Genomic DNA, 21,301 nt, shown 5'->3' on the forward strand with positions numbered 1-21,301 from the left:
CAACAGATCACTTGATTTAGTTATGTAACACTGGGCAGTTGTTGTTTTTTTGCATGTGACTTCACTTGAAAAATTCTGATGAAATTAGGTCCTTGTTTTCCTTCTGTTTTTCTTTTGTTTCAGTAGACTGTATAGGACATAGTGGAGCTGTCTAAATAAAATAAAAACGTTAAAACGTTGCCTCTGTTGTGTTTCAGTTTATCTGTGACACATAATTATAATCAAAAGAGCTGTTCTTTTCTCCAAGCACGTGATCTTTTTAAAAATAAGTGTAGGTTTCCAACTTCAGCTGGAAAACATACTCTATGCTTCTTTTCCATTTTACTTTTAGAAATCCACATATGCTTAATTGCCTGGCTCTCAGCCACATAACCGAGGTTGCGTAAGGATACAGCCGTGCCTGTGTTTTTGTTGAATAAAGGCTTGAGGTTTGACATTCAGCATCTCTAGAGCAAAGGGTTTCCAGTAATTGCCACTGGCTTGTTTTGTCTCCAGATGGGTGAATAACTCTGGAGCTGCTGTAAAGATGGAAGGTGATAGGAGTCATACATGAATGCAAGAGATGAGCCACTTGCCTCAGCTTGTTTTACACGTGAACACAGGAATCAACAAGGTGGTAGTTTGGCTTCGCAGCTTGGCTAAGCTCCACTAAAGCACAAGTACAGCTTGACACATGCAGATGTAGGCCTAAACACCCCCACCACCCCACCTTTCACACACACGCCCTGTTTCAGTGTCAAGGAGTCAAGTGGCAGATGTACAATAGGCCGTGCAGTGCCGCTGAGCACACCGCAGAGAGAGTGATAGCGGGACTGTTTAGGGTGTGAAGCTGCCTTTGTTCCTGCAGCTTCAAAAGAAAGACTTTACTGCTTTCAAGCAGTTTTCAAAGTCGGGTATCTTATTAGCAGGCACTTGAAAGAGTCGTAAAATGTGAACGCTCTTCACAAAGAAGCCGGTGCACTTGCTTGAATTCAGTTTGCAAATTTTCTAGAGTCACACAGAAGAAGAAGAACTCACACAGCTGGAATTCAAATGGCCCACAGTGGACACATAGATGAGGATTGTGATGGTGGTGAGGTGCCAACTTTTGCTCACTGACTCCACCGACTGTTCAGAATTATACAACTATAGTGGCATTGACCTGCTGTTAACATTTTGGTATGTGTGTACAGGCGCATTGACCTGCATCCAGCCAGCAAGCCCCCTCCTCCACTCCTATGCACAGTGTGAAGTTTGTGCTAAAAATACAGCTGGCTTTAAGCTCAGCAGGACATACCCCTCTCCTTTCATCTATTCTGGTTGCACAGCAGTGTGTATTTTTATATCTGCTACAGGCATGTCAAGGTTCTTTCTTCATACACGCCATCTTTGTTAAATGAATTCTCACACCTGAGCAAAAATTTTCTAAAAAATAAACAAAGGACTTCTCAGATCAATGACTGTGAAGAAACTATCACAAGCACTTAGTGCGAGCAGCTGCTTTGACCTGTAGAGATTAGGTTTTATGTGCAGTCCGAACTATCAACAGCCTCTTGTCTGTAGTAACAATCAAGTCCACAAAAGTGTAAAACACACCACTCTCTCGCTCTGTGGTGTGTTGGCAGGTTGGAGGAGAAGGCTGGAGGAGCGTGTGGCCGTGTGTCACACGCTGAGGCCCCGCGGCCCTCTCGACACCTGTTTACGCCCCGGGGAGACGACCGGCCAAGACAGCTGGTTTGTTTTGGAGAAGTGCAGGCCGAGACGGGGCGGATATGGGGGTGCGGGGCGGGGGGGATGGGATTACAGATGGGCCGCTGTAGACAGGCGGGAGGACGGGGTGAACGGGTGGGGCTCGGGGGTGGGGTTGTGGGCTTCTGTGAGAAGAATTACTGAGCACAAAAGGAACGTCAGCGAGACTCAATGGGCAGTGGCCACTGCAATCCGATGGATGATAATGACATTGTGCTGGCAGCAACCTCAGGGGACTTGGTCCAGTGTGTGTGTGTGGGTGTGGGTGGGTCTTTGACGTCATAATGTCCCAGTGGAGAGGCATTCAAATTGTGGGACTCTGGATGGATGTGATAAGGAAGCAGATGACCAGTTATTAGCCAATTTAAAAAAGACAGATGCTGAAGATTATATCATTTGAACTTAGATGTAAATAACTGCTTAAATACAGTCAGCATCCACCAGAAAGTTTAATTCATCGCTCATACGTACCGACCCCAACTACATCTAAAATTATCGCACACTTTTATTTCAGTAAATACAAAAATAATCAGTTTAAAAGTTATGTATTGGATACAACAATAAACACAGATCTTTTTCTGTTGATTATTTTCTGCAACTTTTTGTAACATATACTGTTTAGCGTTTTCAGAAGGTCCTGGTTTTGGATAATCACATATAAAATTTTGTATTTGACAGTTGCTACAGATGTTTGAAAAGCAACAAAAATACACAAAAAAAAATGTAGGTAAATGTCACAAATCCTGCTTAAAAACCCCTCACAGAAGTGTTGCAGCTCGAACGTAATGGATTACTAATGAAACTAGTAAAACTAGACCATGAAACAGAGTGATTGCGCCAAATGTTACATATTTTACGGTTCATAGTTTGTCAAAGAAGATCACCTTTTAACAACCCTGCGTATGATTTTACAATAAAATCCACAATTATTATGTCAGAAGATTACACATTTTTAGGTCTTAAAAACGAAATAAATAACTTCAGTGATTTTAAAGGACAATATTTTACCTTGCCATGAAGATTATACAAATCTTTCTCAAACTAAACGTGCAAAATCTACCATTCACCATTCTTCATGAGAAACAATCATGTTTCACCACAGATTCTCAAAGTTTTTCTGGCATGCCCTGCTAGAGAAAAAAAGCATATTCCTCCATAAACCTATTGCTGTCAATTAAAAATAAAAAAGGAACTAGTTTAATTTTAGTTTAAAAAAAAAATGATGCAATATTCTTTGACTTCTTTTTTTTTTTAATTCCTTCTCCTGATCCATCACACCAGCTTCTCCCCCTGGAACCACTAACATATACAAAGTTGGCGTGACTGCCTGCATGCGTTTGTTTGTGTGTGTTTGACATATACCAGTTCATGAGTGAACAGAGCTCAGGGAAAACCGTTGGTGCCATATAAAAGTGTTAACACTGATCCTCTTGGCAATAACAGGACGCTGTGTTTTCCCTCTGAGAGAGCCATCAATCGTTCAACAGCTTATGACAGCTCCTCCAGGGACGGTAGAGCGAGCACATGGTGTACCAATCAACATCATAACTATCATGCACACACAGGCAAACACACACACACCCTTCCACATGCAGTAGGCCCTTCCTTTCTCACTTCACTACTCTATAAATGGCAGTTCGTTGTGCCTTCTTGTGCTTTCACTTTTGTATGCAGACCCATCAAAAGTGACTCTGTTTCCACATAAGTATACAGATTGTTTTGTTCCGGCACTTATTTTGTATATGACGCCACTCTTTTTACCAGCTCATCTACTCAAACACAGGAAATGGTGTTCGGTCCAAATCCCTTGTGACAGATCTTTTGAAACTTTGTGCTGTTGCGCAAGTCACTCTGCTATGAATAACAGGAAGACAGCTATTTTTCTTCTCAGTCTAATTGCCTGTCACTCGGCTAAATCTTCATAGTCAGTCTTCATAAGCATGCCCTGATTGGTTGTTTGCAGTTACTAGAATTATATATCACACAATTGCAAGAAAAACCTGAGAGTGCATTCTTTTTAAAATATTTGCAGCGTTCAATCTGACTGAACTAACACACAATGCAGGTTAAAAAACAATCACACGAGTGAACTCTTGCCAATATAACTCATAGAAAGCGGCAACAACCTCCATTTCCTGTAGCTGCTTATGAGAATTGCACATTGATGATGATTAAATTAGGAAGGTTCATTTTCGCAGAGCTGTTTCAATTCACTATTTCTGGGATGCCTTAATAGAGCAGCCGTCTTCAGGTCCAGCAACAGTATCTTAGTTGGGCTAAGGGGTCAGAATTTAGTCTTGACTTGATCATTCAAAAACATTCGGGTTTTGCTTTTTTTTTTGGCTTCTCATATACTCCTAAATAAAATCTGGACACAATTTTGCCTGTATGCTGATCCCTCCACCGTGCTTTACATTTGGGATGAGGTTTTGTTGGGTTGGTGTGCAGACCCACTTTTCCTCCAAATAAAGTCATGTTAAACCATATACTTGGTCTTAGGACTTTTTTAGTGAGCACGCTTTGTAGTGACACCTTTTTATAACGACACTTCTGCAATCCTAACGTCTGATCTCATCTCCTTAAATTAGAAAAACTGCCAAGTAGCTCTAGGGGCATTTGTTGCGACAATGCCTTTTTTTTTTTTAATATCTTGTACTGTAAGTTCTTACTCAATATGTTCAACAACACTGCTTGCCTATTCTCTTCTGTTTATCCAATTTAGGCTCACAGGAGGGCTGGAGCCTATCCCAGCTACCATAAGGCATGAGGCAGGGTACACCCTGGCTAGGTTGCCAGTCTGTCGCAGGGCTTACATAGAGAGAGACAACCATTCACGCTCCCATTCACACCTACGGGTGATTTAGAATCACTAATTAACTTGATCACACTAACTGCATGTCTATGGACTGTGTGAGGAAGCTCGAGTACCTGGAAAGATCATGCAACCCCCACACAGAAAGGTAACAGCCAGATTGTGGATTCAAACCCAGGACCTTCTAATGAGGCAACAGTGCTCCACATAACATCCAAAACTTATGAAATTGTGTTGCCTTTCTTTATTTTTGCATTGCCAGAGAAGCAGTTTTTTTATGATACAGAATGCTTAAATTAGATGGAAAATAAACTCCAAAATAAACCAATGTTGCTGCTATTAATTAAAAGAAATTAAATTAGTAAGTTAAAGTCATTGTAATGTCTCTTTTTGCCAGTCACAGCATTCTGAATGGATGTTATTTGTTTGAAAAGGGCAATAGGAATCAAACTTCACTGTCTGATGGCACGCTGACTCAAACTAGTAAAATAAAGCAGAAGCAAAGAACATTTCCCATAAAGCCGAGCTTCCTGAGATAGATTTCCTCTCAGCGCAAATGTAAAATGGTAATAACTGCTTGTATTACCCCCTACGCCCGCTGAATTATGAACTTTACTGCCCAATAGCAGCTGCTGTTATTTTTCTCAAAATAAAAGTTCAGTATTATATATATTTAATTTTAAACTATTTGTTTGATATGACCAGAAAAACAAAGGATAGGAACCCAGTAAAAAACAAAAAATCCTTTTAGCTTTTCAAGGAGGATTGACAGGATGACCCTGCAGGGAAATGGGTCCGTGTGAGTGTCCTGACTGGTACAACAGACTCATATGTTTGTTGCTCATCAGCACAGTGTGACTCTGCTCGTACGACTTCTCCCTGGTACTACATGAACACACATGACTCACAGTCCAGGTGGGTCTTTTCTCTTTCCTTATATAGCTGTGGTAAACCTAGTCTTTGTAACTGCAGTGAAAAGTTTATCTCCACTCGAGCTATGACTCACCATATAAAACGACAGCCCTGGTGATAACCCGTTGTTCCTACTATGACTTATTATAAAATGCAAGCTTGTACAGTGTGGTCTGAGGCAGCGCTGCCATGACTTACCTCTGAGTCATGAGTCACTATAAATGGCTGTTGGTCAATCCCTGTGAGAGCAAATTTCCTTTTGTTAGCATGCCTGCATAATCTCAATGATAGCAGACAGGATATTGAGTTAAGGTCACTCAGTTTGAGACACTGTTTGGAGGCAAAGAGTACTGAATACTGTGCCATATGACACATGGAGTCATTAGGTATCCTCTACCAGCCTTATTAGAGTACTTTCACTTGTAATTCGGGATGTGCTAAACCTGATAAGTAGCAGAGTATGTGGCTGAATATAATTGGAAGAATAATCCACTGAACGTACGCATATTTGATGACAGAAAGTCAGATTAAAATAAGCTTTACAACCGATTTCTCATCATATTGACATATCCACCGTGTAACACATATACTGGATATTCAATGAAGGAACTAATCATTTCTCTTAATTAAGTCTAAAATTATTACTTTGAGCAAAATCAGATTAATCTCGAATTCTGATTTATTTTCATACTCCTTTACAATGTATAAAGCTCAGTTATCCTTAAACTCATTTTTCTCAGATAGCTGTACTGTTTCAAAAGAAACATGATGATTATATTAACAGATGTGTATTTTGAGGGTTCAGACTCTCCAGAAAACTTCAAAAGGGATGAAGGGAACGTGATATTCTCCATTTAGTCAGTTTCTTGCAGGAACTTTTCACCTAGACAAGTAGTAGTAAATAGGTAGTACTTACTATAAAGTAGTTTAAAAAAGAATAGGCAGTAAGTACTTTGTAGCAAATGTAAAAGTAGGTCATTAGACTGATATAATAACAGGAAGTAAATGGCATTTTATGTTTCTCGGAGTAAAGCGAACAATTTTTCAGTCATCCTTCACTTTATTGAACTTGTTTATTCACATTAAATGAACTTAACTCTGTGACTCATGAGGTGATTTGAAGTGACTCAGTCAGCAAATTCACATTGTTTAAACAGCTTTGAATGCTCTATGTGTCTAAAATAACTGCTGCATATAGTATAACAGCATGATTCCCGTCCTCCTATCATCAGTTCCTTTCGCTAATGACTCTAAATTTACTCTAGTGTAAAGCAACTGTTGAGCCCTTAGCACAGCAATCTTAATAATTAACACTTGAACAGCTGTTGCTTCAACCAAGTCTCTTTTTTCAACTTTACTCAACAGTGACGCCTCAGTGAGGTATATGTGGACAACATATGTGGACACCACAAACCAGAAATAAGGCACCGGGAGAGCAAAAGTGTAGCGCAGAAATGGGAAAATACAATGCAATAAATGATCAAACTAACTGGCTTTGCCTAAAAGAAAAAAATCTGTTTTTATAGACTTTGGGACTTACATTCAACGACCATTTGAACGCTAGTGGCACAGATTCAACAACATTTCCTCAGACATTTTGCTTCATATTGACAGCATGACAGAGTTGCTACAGATTTGTGGGTTGGAAGTGAACCTGCCACTCCACCACAACTCAAAGCTCCCCACTGAACTGAGATGCAGTAGCAAGTGAACAGAAATCGAGACTCATCACATCAGATAACATTTTTCTAATCTCCTGCTATCCAATGTTGGTGAGTCTGTGTAAATTAATGGATGAATCCTTCAGTCAGCCCCACTGCTCTTGGATTTAAACTCAGGGTTGGCCTTTTAGGGATCTGACAAAATCAAACCATCAAATTCCATCCAACCATTTTCTTCAGCTTATACAGGACCAGGTCGCAGGGGGCAATAGCCTAAGCAGAGAAGCCGAGACCATTTCTCTCCCTAGCCCCCTTCTCGAGCTTGTCCAGGGCAACACCAAGGCGTTCCCTGGCCAGCCGAAAGATATAATCTCTGCAGCGTGTCCTGGGTCTGCCTAGGGGCCTCCTCCCAGTGGGACATGCCCAGAACACCTCATCCTAGCTCTTAAAAAGTGGCCAGTCATCCTTCGCAGAAAGCTCATCTTCCGCCGCTTGTATCCCTGATCTCGTTCTTTCGGTCACTACCCAATGTGACTCATGGCCATAGGTGACGGTCGGGACACAGACCGACGCTAAATTGAGAGCTTCGCTCTCTCTTTACCAAAACGGACTGGTACAGGATCCATGTCACTGCAGCCATAGCACCAATCGGTCTGTCGATCTCCCGCTCCCCTCTTATTTAAAGTTCCCCGCTTCAGGCAGCAACTCATCCCTGACACAGAGTGGGATCTGAGTATTCTAACCAGAGGGTGGAAAAAGATGAAATTGCACCACCCAGAGGTTATTTTCCTTTATTACAATCATATATACCTAATAAATCATCTTTCTGACAATGTAGGTTACTTACTCAACCAAATAGAATATTATATATCTCATGATTCAGTAAAAGGACTAGATGTTACAGTCCCTGATATTGCATTGCTTTATATGGAGAGAATCTTGAGGGATGGCTGTTATGAGGAAAGGCAGCCCTGAAACTTTACCAGCAGCACACATCGTCAGTATTTTATCTCATAAAATAATTAAAGCTCATTAATCCTGGACATCAGAGTCTTAATCTTTCTTTCTCCTCCTAAAGACGAACAGCCATCTTTATGTCTAAAGTCCTACTACTATGTGGGATTTTAGTATGCTCTAGTATGCACATCATACTTTGCAAACAGTAAGACTGAGTAAAATCCCAATTTGACTCATAATTGCACATTATGTCAAATATACCAGCCTGTCATTTGCATTTATATGGCAACTAAAGCCCTCAATCTCAGAGAACATATGCATAGAAGAGCAAGCATTTGGTCACAGACCATTGCTTTTCTTTGTGGCTGATATCATTTCTCAATCGCCTAAGCCCCATTCACACACCCCATGACAATATGCAAAGAATGTCCCTGGGCTACCACTGTATTGCTGCAGTTGAACAATGGGAAAGGAAGGAGCACTCTGGTTGTTGGAGTTGTTATCAGACTCCACAAGCCTTTAACAATGTGTAACGTATAAGTCAGGGACACAAACAAAAGACATCTGCCTAATAAGGGTTTTGCATTACTGACAAACATGCAAAAAAGAACGCATTAAACTGATTTCACAGCTCATCGCAATTTATTCCAAATGTTTTCCTCTAGATGGATGTTTAACCATTTTAAGATAAATACGATTAATAGTAGCAGCTTTTTTTGGGTGCTTACTTGTAACACTGGAGTCAGTCCACGTGCTTGACTGGATACTTTTGTGCCTCCAGCAAGAATCGAAGCAGGAACATTTCAGTGTCAAGCAGTTGCATTCCCCACTACACTGAGCAGACAAAAACATTCAACAGACCGACTGAAGAGTCTGCCAACAACAGCGAAGAATATTGACATGTGACCTGCTTGTAAAGAGAGGGTCATCTAGTCAAAGAGATTAAAGCTGGAACATCTGAAGACCATTTCAACCCAACCCAGATACTGTACCTTCAGTCAGCGGTCAGTTGTAAGTAGCAGCAGCAGGTCTCGATAGCATAGCACTGACTACGACAAATCCATGTTTTTCTGTATTTATTTGATTGATTATTTTTTATTATTCGGCGAAAGTAAGTACTAAATGCCCCTAAAGGAGCAAGGGTGGAGTGTTAGGTGCTACAAGCAGTGTTTAAGGTCGGCTGTACCTAACATTGTAGCCACTAACCCAGCAGAGGTTATCACTGTGCCTGACCTCTGTGCGGTTCACACTGAATACCATGTTCTTGCCCAAGTGTTTAGTAAGGATCGGGCCTTGTCACTCCTGCCTCACTGTCCCTATGACTTTCGTATAGATCTTCTCCCTAGCCATCCCTTTCCAACAGTTGTCTGTACAGTCTCTCAAAGCCTGAGCGCGTGGCTATGGAGCACTATATAACGGACTCACTTGCAGCAGGCATTATTCGGCCATCCACATCTCCCCTCGGGGCAGGATACTTCTTTGTTGAGAAGAAGGATAAAACCCTGTGCTCCTACATTGATTTTCAGGGGTTAAATTAAAAACTGTTAAGAATAAGTGCTAGCTGCTAGCATACGCCTTTGAGCTACAGCAGGTGCCACAATCTTTTCTAAACTGGACCTCCACGATGCCTATCATCTGGTCTGCATTCAAGAAGGGGATGAGTGGAAAACTGCTTTCAACACTCACCTGGGGCACTTTGAGTACCTCGTTATGACGTTTGGCCTCACCAACACCCCAGCTGTGTTTCAGGCCATGGTAGATGACGTTCCTCGGGATTTCATTGTCTACTTAGACGACATCCTCATCTTCTCTAAGACTCGAGCTGAACACGTGAAATAAGTGTGTTTGGTTCTGCACCGGCTACTGGAGAATCGACTGTAAAGGGAGAGAAGTGTGAGTTTCACGTTCAAACAGTCTCATTTTTGGGCTTTATTGTGGAGCAGGGACAACTGAGGGCCGTCACTGCTAAAATGAAGGCAGTCATAGAGTGGCTGGAACCCAAGACCCGGGAAGAGGTCCAGAGATTCCTGGAATATCCCAACTTTTACCAACGGTTTATCCGCAACTTCAGTAAAGTTGTGTCACCTCTAACTCAACTTACTTCTCCCAAACAGCAGTTCCTTTGGTCGTCAGCAGCGCAGCAAGCCTTTGGGCTTTTGAAGCAACTGTTTTCATCTGCACCTGTTTTAATCCAGGTGGACCTAAATCAACCCTTTGTGTTGGAGGTGGACGCTTCGGACTCTGGTATGGGAGAGGTCCTCTCGCAGCGGGTGGAAAGTATATTGGATCCATGTGCCTTTTTCTCCTGTCGTCTTTCCCAGGCGAATTATGATGTGGGGGATCGAGAGCTACTCGCTATCAAGCTGGCCTTAGAGGAGTGGCGTCACTGGTTGGAGGGGAGCGAGCACCCGGTACTGATCTGGATGGACCACAAGAACTTAGCATACCTTCAAGTGGCCAAATGCCTCAATGCCCGGCAAGCTAGGTGGGCTTTGTTTTTCACCTGTTTCAACCTCACTATCACCTACAGACCTGTCTGGTTTAGTGTTGCTCACGCAACACTAAACCAGACACCCTCTCATGGCAATTCTCACCAGTGGAGGATGCAGAGGAAAAGGACAAAACCATCCTTCCCGCCTCTGGTGTAGTGACCTGGAAGACTGAGAAATTAATCAGAGAAGCCCAGCAGCAGGAACCTTACCCTTGTTTGGGCCCGGAGGGCTGGCAATATGTACCTACTGCGGTACATGGTAAGGTCATCCACTGGGCACACACTGCACAGTTGTTCCTGCCATCCGGGTAAAAATCGCACTATAAAATTCCTACAACATCTGTTTTGGTGGCCTCCCTTGCCAAGGATGTCCAGGAGTATGTGGCTGACTGCCCTATTTGTGTTCAAAACAAGGGTCTGAGCTCTCCACCTTCGTGCCGTGGATTTCGTTACTGGACCTCCGTCATCCTCAGGAAATACCACCATCCTCACCATCATTGACTGCTTCTCCAAGGCAGCTCATTTTGTGGCGTTGGCTAAACTCCCGTCTGCCTTCGAGACTGCTGAACTCCTCACACAACATGTCTTCCGCTTGCATGACATACCACAAAATATTGTCTTGGATCGGGGCCCCCAGTTCACCTCCCAGGTATGGAGGGAGTTTTGTTTTGAGCTGGGGGCCTGAGTCAGTTTGTCGTCTGGTTTTCACCCTCAGACTAATGGCCAAGCAGAGAGAGCTAACCAGGACCTGGAAAGCCATACTGTGATGCGTTGCCTCCTCCAACCAGTCCTCCTGGAGTGAGCAGTTAGCCTGGGTGGAGTATGCCCACAACGCTAGCACCTCAACAGTAGGAGTGACCCCCTCTGAGGCATTGCTGGGATACCAATTCCCGCACCTTTCCGTCACAGAGTGTGAGTTGGCGGTCACGTAAGTGCAACATCATATTCGTCACTGCTGGCGAGCATGGCAGGCTACTAGGGCAGCCTTGCTCAGGATGCAAAATAAAAGACTGGCTGCCCGTCATCGTGCTCCGGCCCCTGTCTACCGAGTCGGCCAACAGGTATGGCTCTTGTCTAAACACATTCCACTGAGGACAGAATCTAAAAAGCTTGCTCCAAGTTCATCGGTCGTTTTCCCATTCAAGCTGTTCTCAACCCTGTGACTGTTTGTTTGACCCTCTCTTGCAATATTCAAATTCACAATGTGTTTCACGTCTCTCAGGTGAAACAGTTTTGGAGCAGCCCGTTGTACGTACATCATGTTTCAGTTCAATTCAATTTATTTATACAGCGCCTAATCACAACAACAGTCATCTCAAGGCACTTTATATTGTAAGGTAGACCCTACAATAATACATACAGAAAAACCCAATAATCATATGACCCCCTATGAGCAAGCACTTTGGCGACAGTGAGAAGGAAAAACTCCCTTTTAACAGGAAGAAACCGCTGGCAGAACCAGGCTGATGGGTCTGTCTAGCACAGGCCCACCGCTGGAACGAGACAATTTAACTACACAGCAAAGCAAGACACGAGTAGGCAAAGTTCTTTATGTTTCTCATGCATGAGGGAGACCTGACCTCCGTCAGACTCTCGTCTGCTCCCTCGTAACACTGCTCTTTACTGAGGTTACATGAATATGCATAAATTCATTAACATATGATGTTTCACATAGGTATACATGTGGACAAAGAATACCTTGTCTGTGTGTGTGTGTGTGTGTGTGTGTGTGTATGGGGTCAAGATGTGACCCCGTGAAGACTCCCCAAAGCTGGTGCCAGGAGTCTAGCGGTCCATCTGAACAAAGGCTCTTACACTCAAACAGATATACGTGTGTTTGCTATACCATATATCAGCAAGAGAAGATACGACCTCTCCTAGGAGGTGTGTGATCTATGCCAGAACACTCTGAAGAGAAGTGAACGCACTCCTCTCTTCATGCTATACAGAGTTGTTACAGACCACTAAGGATCAGACCTCTATCATTATGCAATCGATTATAAAACTCTAAGCACATATGAGTAAAAATTTCTAAGCATAAATGACAATCCAATAATATAAACCTGACACAGGCTCAGGGAGGGGTGGTCATCTGCAGTGACCGGTTAGGCTGGGAGAATCATCGTACATCGTAAGAAATCAAAATTACAAAATAACTCAAAATGCTGTGTCACAGACAAAAAAGTGATCTGGACTTATTAATTCTTGAAAAACTGTAATATATTTAATGTTTTTTACATGGTAAAACATGAAATCACCCACTTCTAACTGATACCCTTTAGAGGCAGTTCTATCCCATGTTTCACAGTAATTACACTTTTTTGTAGCCGTTTAGGCTCAGAGCCTCTTTTGGATCCTGTATCGTTGTTCTATCGAGATCTGGTTTTCTTGCTCAGGCCCATCAACAGGCACTGATGTAGGATCTGACATCCCAGCTGGGGGTTAATGTCTATCTGGGAAAATCAACTCTTAAAGTATGTTTAATAATTGTTTGTTTATACCACACAGGTCTGCTGTTGAGGCTGAAACATTACATGCCTTATTTCACTTCAGCCACATGATGACAGCAAAAAAGCCCATACATAAATGCAAAGAGCTCAGCCATAGCTGTTCTGATGTCATTTTTCAGTTTAATGTAGTATCTTGGTCACATTTTTAATTTGTTTTCCATAAAATAAAATAATACTGGCACAAATTACATTACGGTAACTCTGTCCATCACAAGCTGTTTAATCTTGTCATGTGACCTGGCGTAGATAGAGATTGAAGTCCCCGCCCATCCACATCACAGCTAAGAGACAGTAAAAGGTCTCAATATCCAGCCTTACGTGAGTAAACATGATCAGAGTGCTAAAACAGAGCTTTTCTCTATTTCCAATTAGTGACAAATTTTTATTCATAAAAAAATATGTCAAAATATGTTTGATCAGTATATAAATGAGAAATGTAGTTTGAATAGTAGACATGACTGTTGTAATGTCTGAGTGTTTGAGGGTGTGTGTGTGTGTGTGTATGAGCACATGTGCCAGCTTCAGCCTTGGCAGTTTTGTGTGTTTCTGGAGAAATGCAGGAAGATAAGAACTGTGTCGCCATCCCATCATACAAATAATCCTAAATCAGAAAAATAGCATAAGTATTGCAATTGTTAAACACAGAACCATGGTTTATATGTGGTTTTGCTGATGGTTAACACAGTTGCACAATCAGGGGGAACCGCAGCCCAAACTGTGAACCTGTGAATAGATTTTGGAATTTTTGGCTTTTCATCTGCTCATTTTTGCCGTGTTAAATGGTTAATTCAGAAGGATTTGATTAACACCACATTTCTGAATGCTCAGCTGCTTTCCTGTAGGGTGATTTTCATCAACTCGGAACTCTGGGATAAGTGCTTTTTTAGATCCAGTTGTGTTTATAATGGCATTATTTTATGAATATATATATATATATATATATATATATATATATATATATATTATTAGAAAGTGGGTCTGTTTGCAATACTTTTGTTACAGTGGCAGTGGAGATACACACACACATGCACAGTGACGTTTTATGCCTTCTCCAGAACACTGTCTATACTCTGACCACAAGTTTGCATCATGGTGCTGATCCAGAATCCTTACCTTATTGTTTATTCCTAGTGCTATAATAATAAGGTAATAAGAACAAAAAAATAAAGTAATAAATTATTGGGAAGCACTAATGCAGCAAAGTGTTCGCAGGTTTCCTCTGTGGTGGCCATCTTGTTTTCCCTGCCTCGGTTGCAGCTCTTTTATAGGCCAGTCAGAATTGAGAAGGCGTGGCCTCAGAGTATTTAAAGCTGGCAGCTGCGTAACATAAATATAAATTTGTATAAAATGTATTTATGATTAGTCAGTTTGTTTGACTATCCACTCTGTGCAAGGCAGAAAGGCTATTAAATGTTTAAAGTGCAGAGATAGAATAACTTTACTGCTGTAAAATCAGCATTTTGTCATATTTGAAATATAAATCTAATATAATGTGTTTCTTCACGTATTTTCTTTTAAAATACAGTCTGTGTCTTTTTGCATAATATTATGTATATGATAATAATCCATAATTATGTGGATATACATATCAAATATCCGTTTTTAGTGAACTATACATCTACACAATCTTATTGTTTAGAATAAATCTGCAGCAAATGGTATGCCATGATGGTAACAGTGGTACCCAGGGTAAGTAGTAGTAAGCCACCTTTGTACACCTGAATACCAATTTTAAACCTCAAGTCTCCTCATTAATCCTTAAATTCTATTTCACAGTAAAAGTCTGTCATATCAAAGCACATTCAACATAGACTTGAAATTTATTAAGGGGAAAATCGTGTGGATAGTGCTTTTCATCTGGCTTATTGTTCAGTACGTGAAATCTAAATAATCTGTTCGAGGTGTTTTGTAATTAGTAATTTTGTATCATAATATACACAGTCATTTAAGAACTTTCAAAGGACACACATGATTTTTTTAAAGCAATGTTTTAATAAATTAAATTAAATTAAATTAAATTAAATTAAATTAAATTAAATTAAATTAAATTAAATTAAACTTTGGAGGTTTTAGCTCTTTATACATTAAAGTTACAGTAGGATAAAAATAATTATCAGGAAAAATGTCCTTCATTTGTTAAATTAATCCCATCCGATACCACATGAGAAATATAAATATATAATTTTCTGTTGTAACCTTCAAACTGAATGGTATTGTAACAACACTCATTTTTCACTTTTTCACAAAACTAAAGCATCACTACTTCCACGTCTAATCCGGTCTTTAAGTCTGACGTCATTAGTTGTGTCTGGGCCCAAACTCCGCTGCAGATCCCAAAGTCGAACGATCACTGCGGCATCACTGAGAGTTGAAAAAGTGTCTAAATTCTTTCATCTTTAATAAAATGATCAGTGTGGCTGCTCTACCAGGTGTAACAATTAAGTTTAACATCCAGGCATCCATGAAAAAAAAGGATTTATGAAATTTAACGGAGTTAGAAGTTAGCAGGGAGTTAGCTCGCTGGTTTCCGTCTAAATATAATATACCATGTTCTTCTGACTGAGGGATTTCTGAAACAAACTGTCTGTTTCTAACTGTGCTGATGCTAGCATGACTAAAGGTAGCCAAGCAGCAGTAAATATGTGAAGCAAGGCAGAAGGATACACTCATAAAATGAACAGGATCATAAGAATATGAGACCACGAGCACTGCAAATGTAAAATATGTTGACATAAAATGGCATGTTATTTGAAATCTATATGAAACAATGACAAAACTATTTTTTTCTATTTTTCCAATTTATTTTTTTCCCAATTGTCCAAATTAGTCTGAGATTGGCCTTAGTGTCCCAGAAATCATATTTATATACAACTAAATATGACTCAGCAAATATGTTTTAAATGGATGATTCCTCATCCATTTAAATATTTGCCGAGTCCTAAATTTGATGCCAGTGAGCTTATCAGCGGTTGATGTTAAAAAAAAGTCCCCAAATCCCCCATGAGCAAGCACTTGGCGACAGTGGAGAGGAAAAACTCCCTCTTAATAGGGAGAAACCTCTGACAGAACCGGGCTCAGGAAGGGGTGGCCTTCTGTCTCGACCGAGTGGGATTCAAATGTTCACTGACAGTTTAGTTGTATATAAATATGATTTTTAGGACATGATGTTGAGACCAATTAGGTGAAAAGGCGACGCAGCCAGTTCCGCTTCTTCTTCTTTTTCTTACTTGGCGGTATCTCTGGCAGGCTCTTAACTTCAGTTTCGAGGTCAGCCACCTTGGCAGTAAGCATTTTCTGTTTTTCTTGCAGTCTTTGCAAAGATTCCTGTACAGACAATGCAGGCGAGTCCTCTTTTCCTATCTTCTTCTCTCCTCCAGTGCCTTTTTCTTTCAGAGGCTCAGATTTTTGCATTTCATTTGCATCGATGGAATTTTGTTCGTTTTGCTCCTTTGGGATTTTAAGGGAGGAAGCTTTGGCTTCTTCCAGCTCTCGCTCAAGAGTCTCTACCTTCGAATCATTGGAGCAGAGCTGGGATTTGAGGTCACTGATTTCTGTTTTGCGTGCCTCCTGCTCCTGCCTATGTTTAATGGCCTGTTCTTTGAGCTGATTTTGAGCTGCTAGGAGCTGTTTCTGGAGCATCTCTATCTGCTCTTGTTGAATCCTACATTGGACCTCAAATTCAGCCTCCTTAGAGGACTTCAGGCCTACAGAGTCAGTGTGTGAAGCCTCTTTGGTTTGAGTGGTAGACTCCACACACTGCTCTGTGGCAGGGTGGCTGATTTGGTCCTGCAGGGTAAGCATCACCTCATCAAGTTTGACAATTGCTTCATTGTCATTTGTGAGAGCCTCTGTCTCTGTCTTATTGCTAGAAGCCTCCTCCAGCTGCTCTACGAGGTCTTTAATTGTTTCCTCATGATGTCTTTTGTTGTCATGCATTTGTGCATGAAGGTTGTTCACCTGAAACTGGTAATAAGAGGCCATCTTGTTAGCAGCTACCATTTTCCAATAAAGGGCATTCTGATAGTTTTGGGAGACTTGCAGTTGCTGTCTGAGAGCAGCAATCTCGTGCCACGGATTAAAGTGGACTCTTCCCTGATGGGGTGTAAATGTGGGATTGGGCTGATGTTGCCAAGTCCCTCTGTTAGGCCCAGGGTTCTGTCCGCTGGGGTTATTCACATTTCCCTCTCTCTTCATCTTCATATCCTCCTTTGCTTCTGAAAGAGTGAGGGATTCAGGGTTTTGCCTTTCAGAAGATGCTTCAGTGTTTTCTGGTATTTCTGGCATTTCTTTATTACTCGGGTTTGTTCCATCAGCCATGATGTTTTGAGCTTCTAGAAGAGCCCGAGCATATGCCCGAGTAATTGGTCTTCTTGGTTCCTCGGCCACTCTTTTCTCTTTTTGCTTTTTGGTTTTCTTTGGTTTCACAACCATTTCCTTTTGAATTTCTGCCACAGCAGACTTTCCAGGATTTGGTCTTCCGGCGTTTTCAAGCTCAGTTTTTGGTCTTTGCAAGATAGTTATTTTTGGTGTGACGACCATTTCTGTTTGAGCTTGTGCCACAGCAGACTTTCCAGGATTTGGTCTTCCGGCATTTTCAAGCTCATTTTTTGGTCTTTGCAAGATAGTTATTTTTGGTGTGACGACCATTTCTGTTTGAGCTTGTGCCACAGAAGACTTTCCAGGATTTGGTCTTCCGGCATTTTCAAGCTCATTTTTTGGTCTTTGCAAGATAGTTATTTTTGGTGTGACGACCATTTCTGTTTGAGCTTGTGCCACAGCAGACTTTCCAGGATTTGGTCTTCCGGCATTTTCAAGCTCATTTTTTGGTCTTTGCAAGATAGTTATTTTTGGTGTGACGACCATTTCTGTTTGAGCTTGTGCCACAGGAGACTTTCCAGGATTTGGTCTTTCAGCTTTTTCAAGCTCATTTTTTGGCCTTTGCAAGATAGTTATTTTTGGTGTGACGACCATTTTTGTTTTTGCTTCTGCCATTTTAGATGTTTCAGCGTTTGCGTCTGCGTTTCTCTGCGTCTGCCTTGTCTTTGTTTTAACAACCAGGTTGTTTTGTGTTTCTCCCATCTGAGATTAACTAAAGTTGGTTGAGTTTCACCCCTATTTAAGGGATTTGCCAGTAGAATGTGCACTGTGACATCACCACCTGTTTCTTTGAAGTGCTGTTCCTTTGAAGTTCCATGATTGGAACAATTCAAAATAAAATGCCCACAAACCTACTGTAAAGGAAAGGCTTTTATTTTGTAGCACCTACTGAAATAACACTGTAGAAACTACTGTACAGGAATTGCAGTAAAAAATAAAACAAAAGAAAATATAAGTGTTAAAAAAAACCTAACCAAAGTAGAAGACGACTGTTCAGTTGAAAAGTATTCGACATTTTAGAGATTCTCACGCATGAAAACTTCTTTCATAATTTAACTAGGACAGGTGGAAAACTTTTATATTTAGTGAAATATATTTATTAACACTATCCAATAAGAGTTACTGAATGTCTGTAGGCAGTGAGATCTTGGTGGTTGCCGAGGCGACAAAATGTCATCTATGTTTTGTTTTAAATTCATTTTCATTGCTAAATCTAAGAATTAACCGACTACAGAGAGAGACGTTAATAGAGGTTTATTAACTCTTACCATCATATCCACTGTGGAAAAATCTGTCATATTTAGCATAATATATTAGTCATTTGAACAATCCAAGTATGCAAAGTAAAATTCACAGGAGAGCTTATGAGACCACAAACACTGTTGAGGTCCATGTTCAGAGACACAGTTTTTTTGGAGGTGAAGCCTAGAGGACAGCTGGCAGCTACAGATTTGCCTAGATTTTAGATTTACATCTGCTTTTTTTAAACATTATGAGTAAACTAATGCAGGTATGAGAATCAGGCATAGGCTGTGTTGAAAGGTGTCTATTAAAACTGTATTAAATGTATATGTATTACATTTTTAAAAATAAGAATACACATTTTATGCCACAAACCTGAGTTGTCATATACATCTGTGAGTTTTATGTGCACAACAGTATGCACATGTGGTCTGTGCATGTACACGCATGAAGAATTTGACATTGCAGCATCTATGAAAGTGTTCATTGTGTAGAACTCACAACCCAAACCTCTACTAGAAAACTGTCTAAAAGACTAGTTTTAGTATTTAAACTATCATTTGTAGTTTTTCTGAGCAAAATCCCCAACTGTTAAGATCTCATTGATATTTGTTGATGCTGTCTCCACTGAGTAAGCAGCAGCGCCCTCTGATGTTTGTGTGCAGAAGTGGAAAAGGTTACAGCACCTGGTATTGCATAAACAGATTGTTTTGATTTTGTGCATGACTGATGATTATTTTACATTTTTGTATTTTTAATGATAACTTTATTAGGTTTTCAGCGTCCCTTATTGCAGAATAAAGATCTCTTATGAAAGTTTGTTTGGGTTTTGGGGGTTTCATCTTTAGCTCCATTCTAAGAAAATGAGCAGCTTCAAGTCTTCTCAATGTAGGACACATACAGTATGTCATGCTGAAATATAGAGCACTTACAGTAGAACCCAGTACAAGCAAACTACAAACATTTGCATTCCCTGCGAAAATGCTGTGTTAACGCTGTACGGTTGAAACTGTCTGCTGAAAACAGCTGAAAAAGCTGAAAATAGCAGAAAATAGCTGAAGAAGCTGAAGTCAGTATCTGAAAAGTTGTTGAAATTGTAATACCTTTGCAGACGCATAACAACTTATCAAAAATGTAATAACTTTGTAGAAATGAAATTTCTAAGAAGAAACAAAATAACTTTGCAGAAACATAGTGACTTGGCAGAAATAGTACAACATAGCAGAAGTGATGTAATACAGCAGCATGTTAATATTTAGCACAAACATAACAACTTGGAAGAAATGGTGTAAGAGTATAACTTAATATAAAGTAGTATAATAGCATAACTTAGTAGAAATGCAACATAATAGCAGAAATACTATAATTTAGGAGAAAAGTAATAACTTAAGCAGAAATATTAGAAAAGCAAAATGGCCAGCTGAAAAAAAGCTGAACAAGGTAAAGTTCCCTCAGAACTACTTGTTGTTCAACTGTGAAAAATTGAACTGGTAAAAAGTTTTAAAAAGCAAGAAAGAACAGCCAGCAGATACACACAATTAGAAATATGGACACATGTGCACACACACTTATGCACCCAGACACACACATACACACACACACACACACACTGAGCGGCAGAGGTGGAAAGAGTACTCAAAATTTGTACTCAAGTACAAGTACTGTTACATTGGTTAAATTGTACTCAATTACAAGTAAAAGTACTGGTGTTAAAAAAATACTTGAGTAAAAGTACAAAGTACTCTTCTCAAAAACTACTCAGAGTATTCATTACTTTTTAACCGATGGGTGTTTTATTGTGTTGTCAATAGCAAGTTTAAACTGACAGAGAGGGAGAGCGAGAGACAGATTTTGTGTTATAACCTTCACGTTAGGGACGCACAGTGTGAGCACTCAGGTCGCATCAGAGCATCGGGCCGTATAGTGTGAGACGCTGCATCGTGACCTACGAACTTCTAACCCCTGCGAGTCAATTGTACAGTTTGAGCAGGAGCTGAATAACGTGACTGAAAAAATTGCACAGTGTATGCCCAGCTTAAGGGGTCACCTGGTCCAGCCCTAACTATATGCTTTAGCAAAAATGAAAGTTTTAAGACTAATCTTAAAAGTAGAGATAGTGTCTGTCTCCTGAATCCAAACTGGAAGCTGGTTCCACAGAAGAGGGGCCTAAAAACTGAAGGCTCTGCCTCCCATTCTACTTTTAAATACTCTAGGAACGACAAGTAAGCCTGCAGTGCGAGAGCAAAGTGCTCTAATGGGGTGATATGGTACTACAAGGTCATTAAGATAAGATGGGGCCTGATTATTTAAGACCTTGTATGTGAGGAGCAGGATTATGAATTTAATCCTGGATTTAACAGGAAACCAATGAAGGGAAGCCAATACAGGAGAAATATGCTCTCTCTTTCTAGTCCCTGTCAGGACTCTTGCTGCAGCATTTTGGATAAACTGAAGGCTTTTCAGGGAGTTTTTAGGACATCCTGATAATACTGAATTACAGTAGTCCAGCCTTGAGGTAATAAATGCATGAATTAGTTTTTCAGCGTTACTCTGAGACAGAATATTTCTAATTTTAGAGATGTTGCACAAATGGAAGAAAGCAGTCCTACAT

General features: G+C 40.6%; 1 protein-coding gene across 1 annotated transcript; it reads right to left on the reverse strand.

Moving 5' to 3' along the window:
- Window positions 1-16,248: 16,248 nt before the first annotated feature.
- Window positions 16,249-17,070, reverse strand: LOC109202217 (tropomyosin beta chain-like). The gene has a single exon (XM_019358986.1). It carries the CDS (start codon window positions 17,068-17,070, stop codon window positions 16,249-16,251), a length of 822 nt encoding a protein of 273 aa, XP_019214531.1.
- Window positions 17,071-21,301: the final 4,231 nt, after the last annotated feature.

The sequence above is a fragment of the Oreochromis niloticus genome, linkage group LG1 (assembly GCF_001858045.2).
Source record: "Oreochromis niloticus isolate F11D_XX linkage group LG1, O_niloticus_UMD_NMBU, whole genome shotgun sequence".
In the NCBI taxonomy this organism is placed as follows: Eukaryota; Metazoa; Chordata; class Actinopteri; order Cichliformes; family Cichlidae; genus Oreochromis; species Oreochromis niloticus.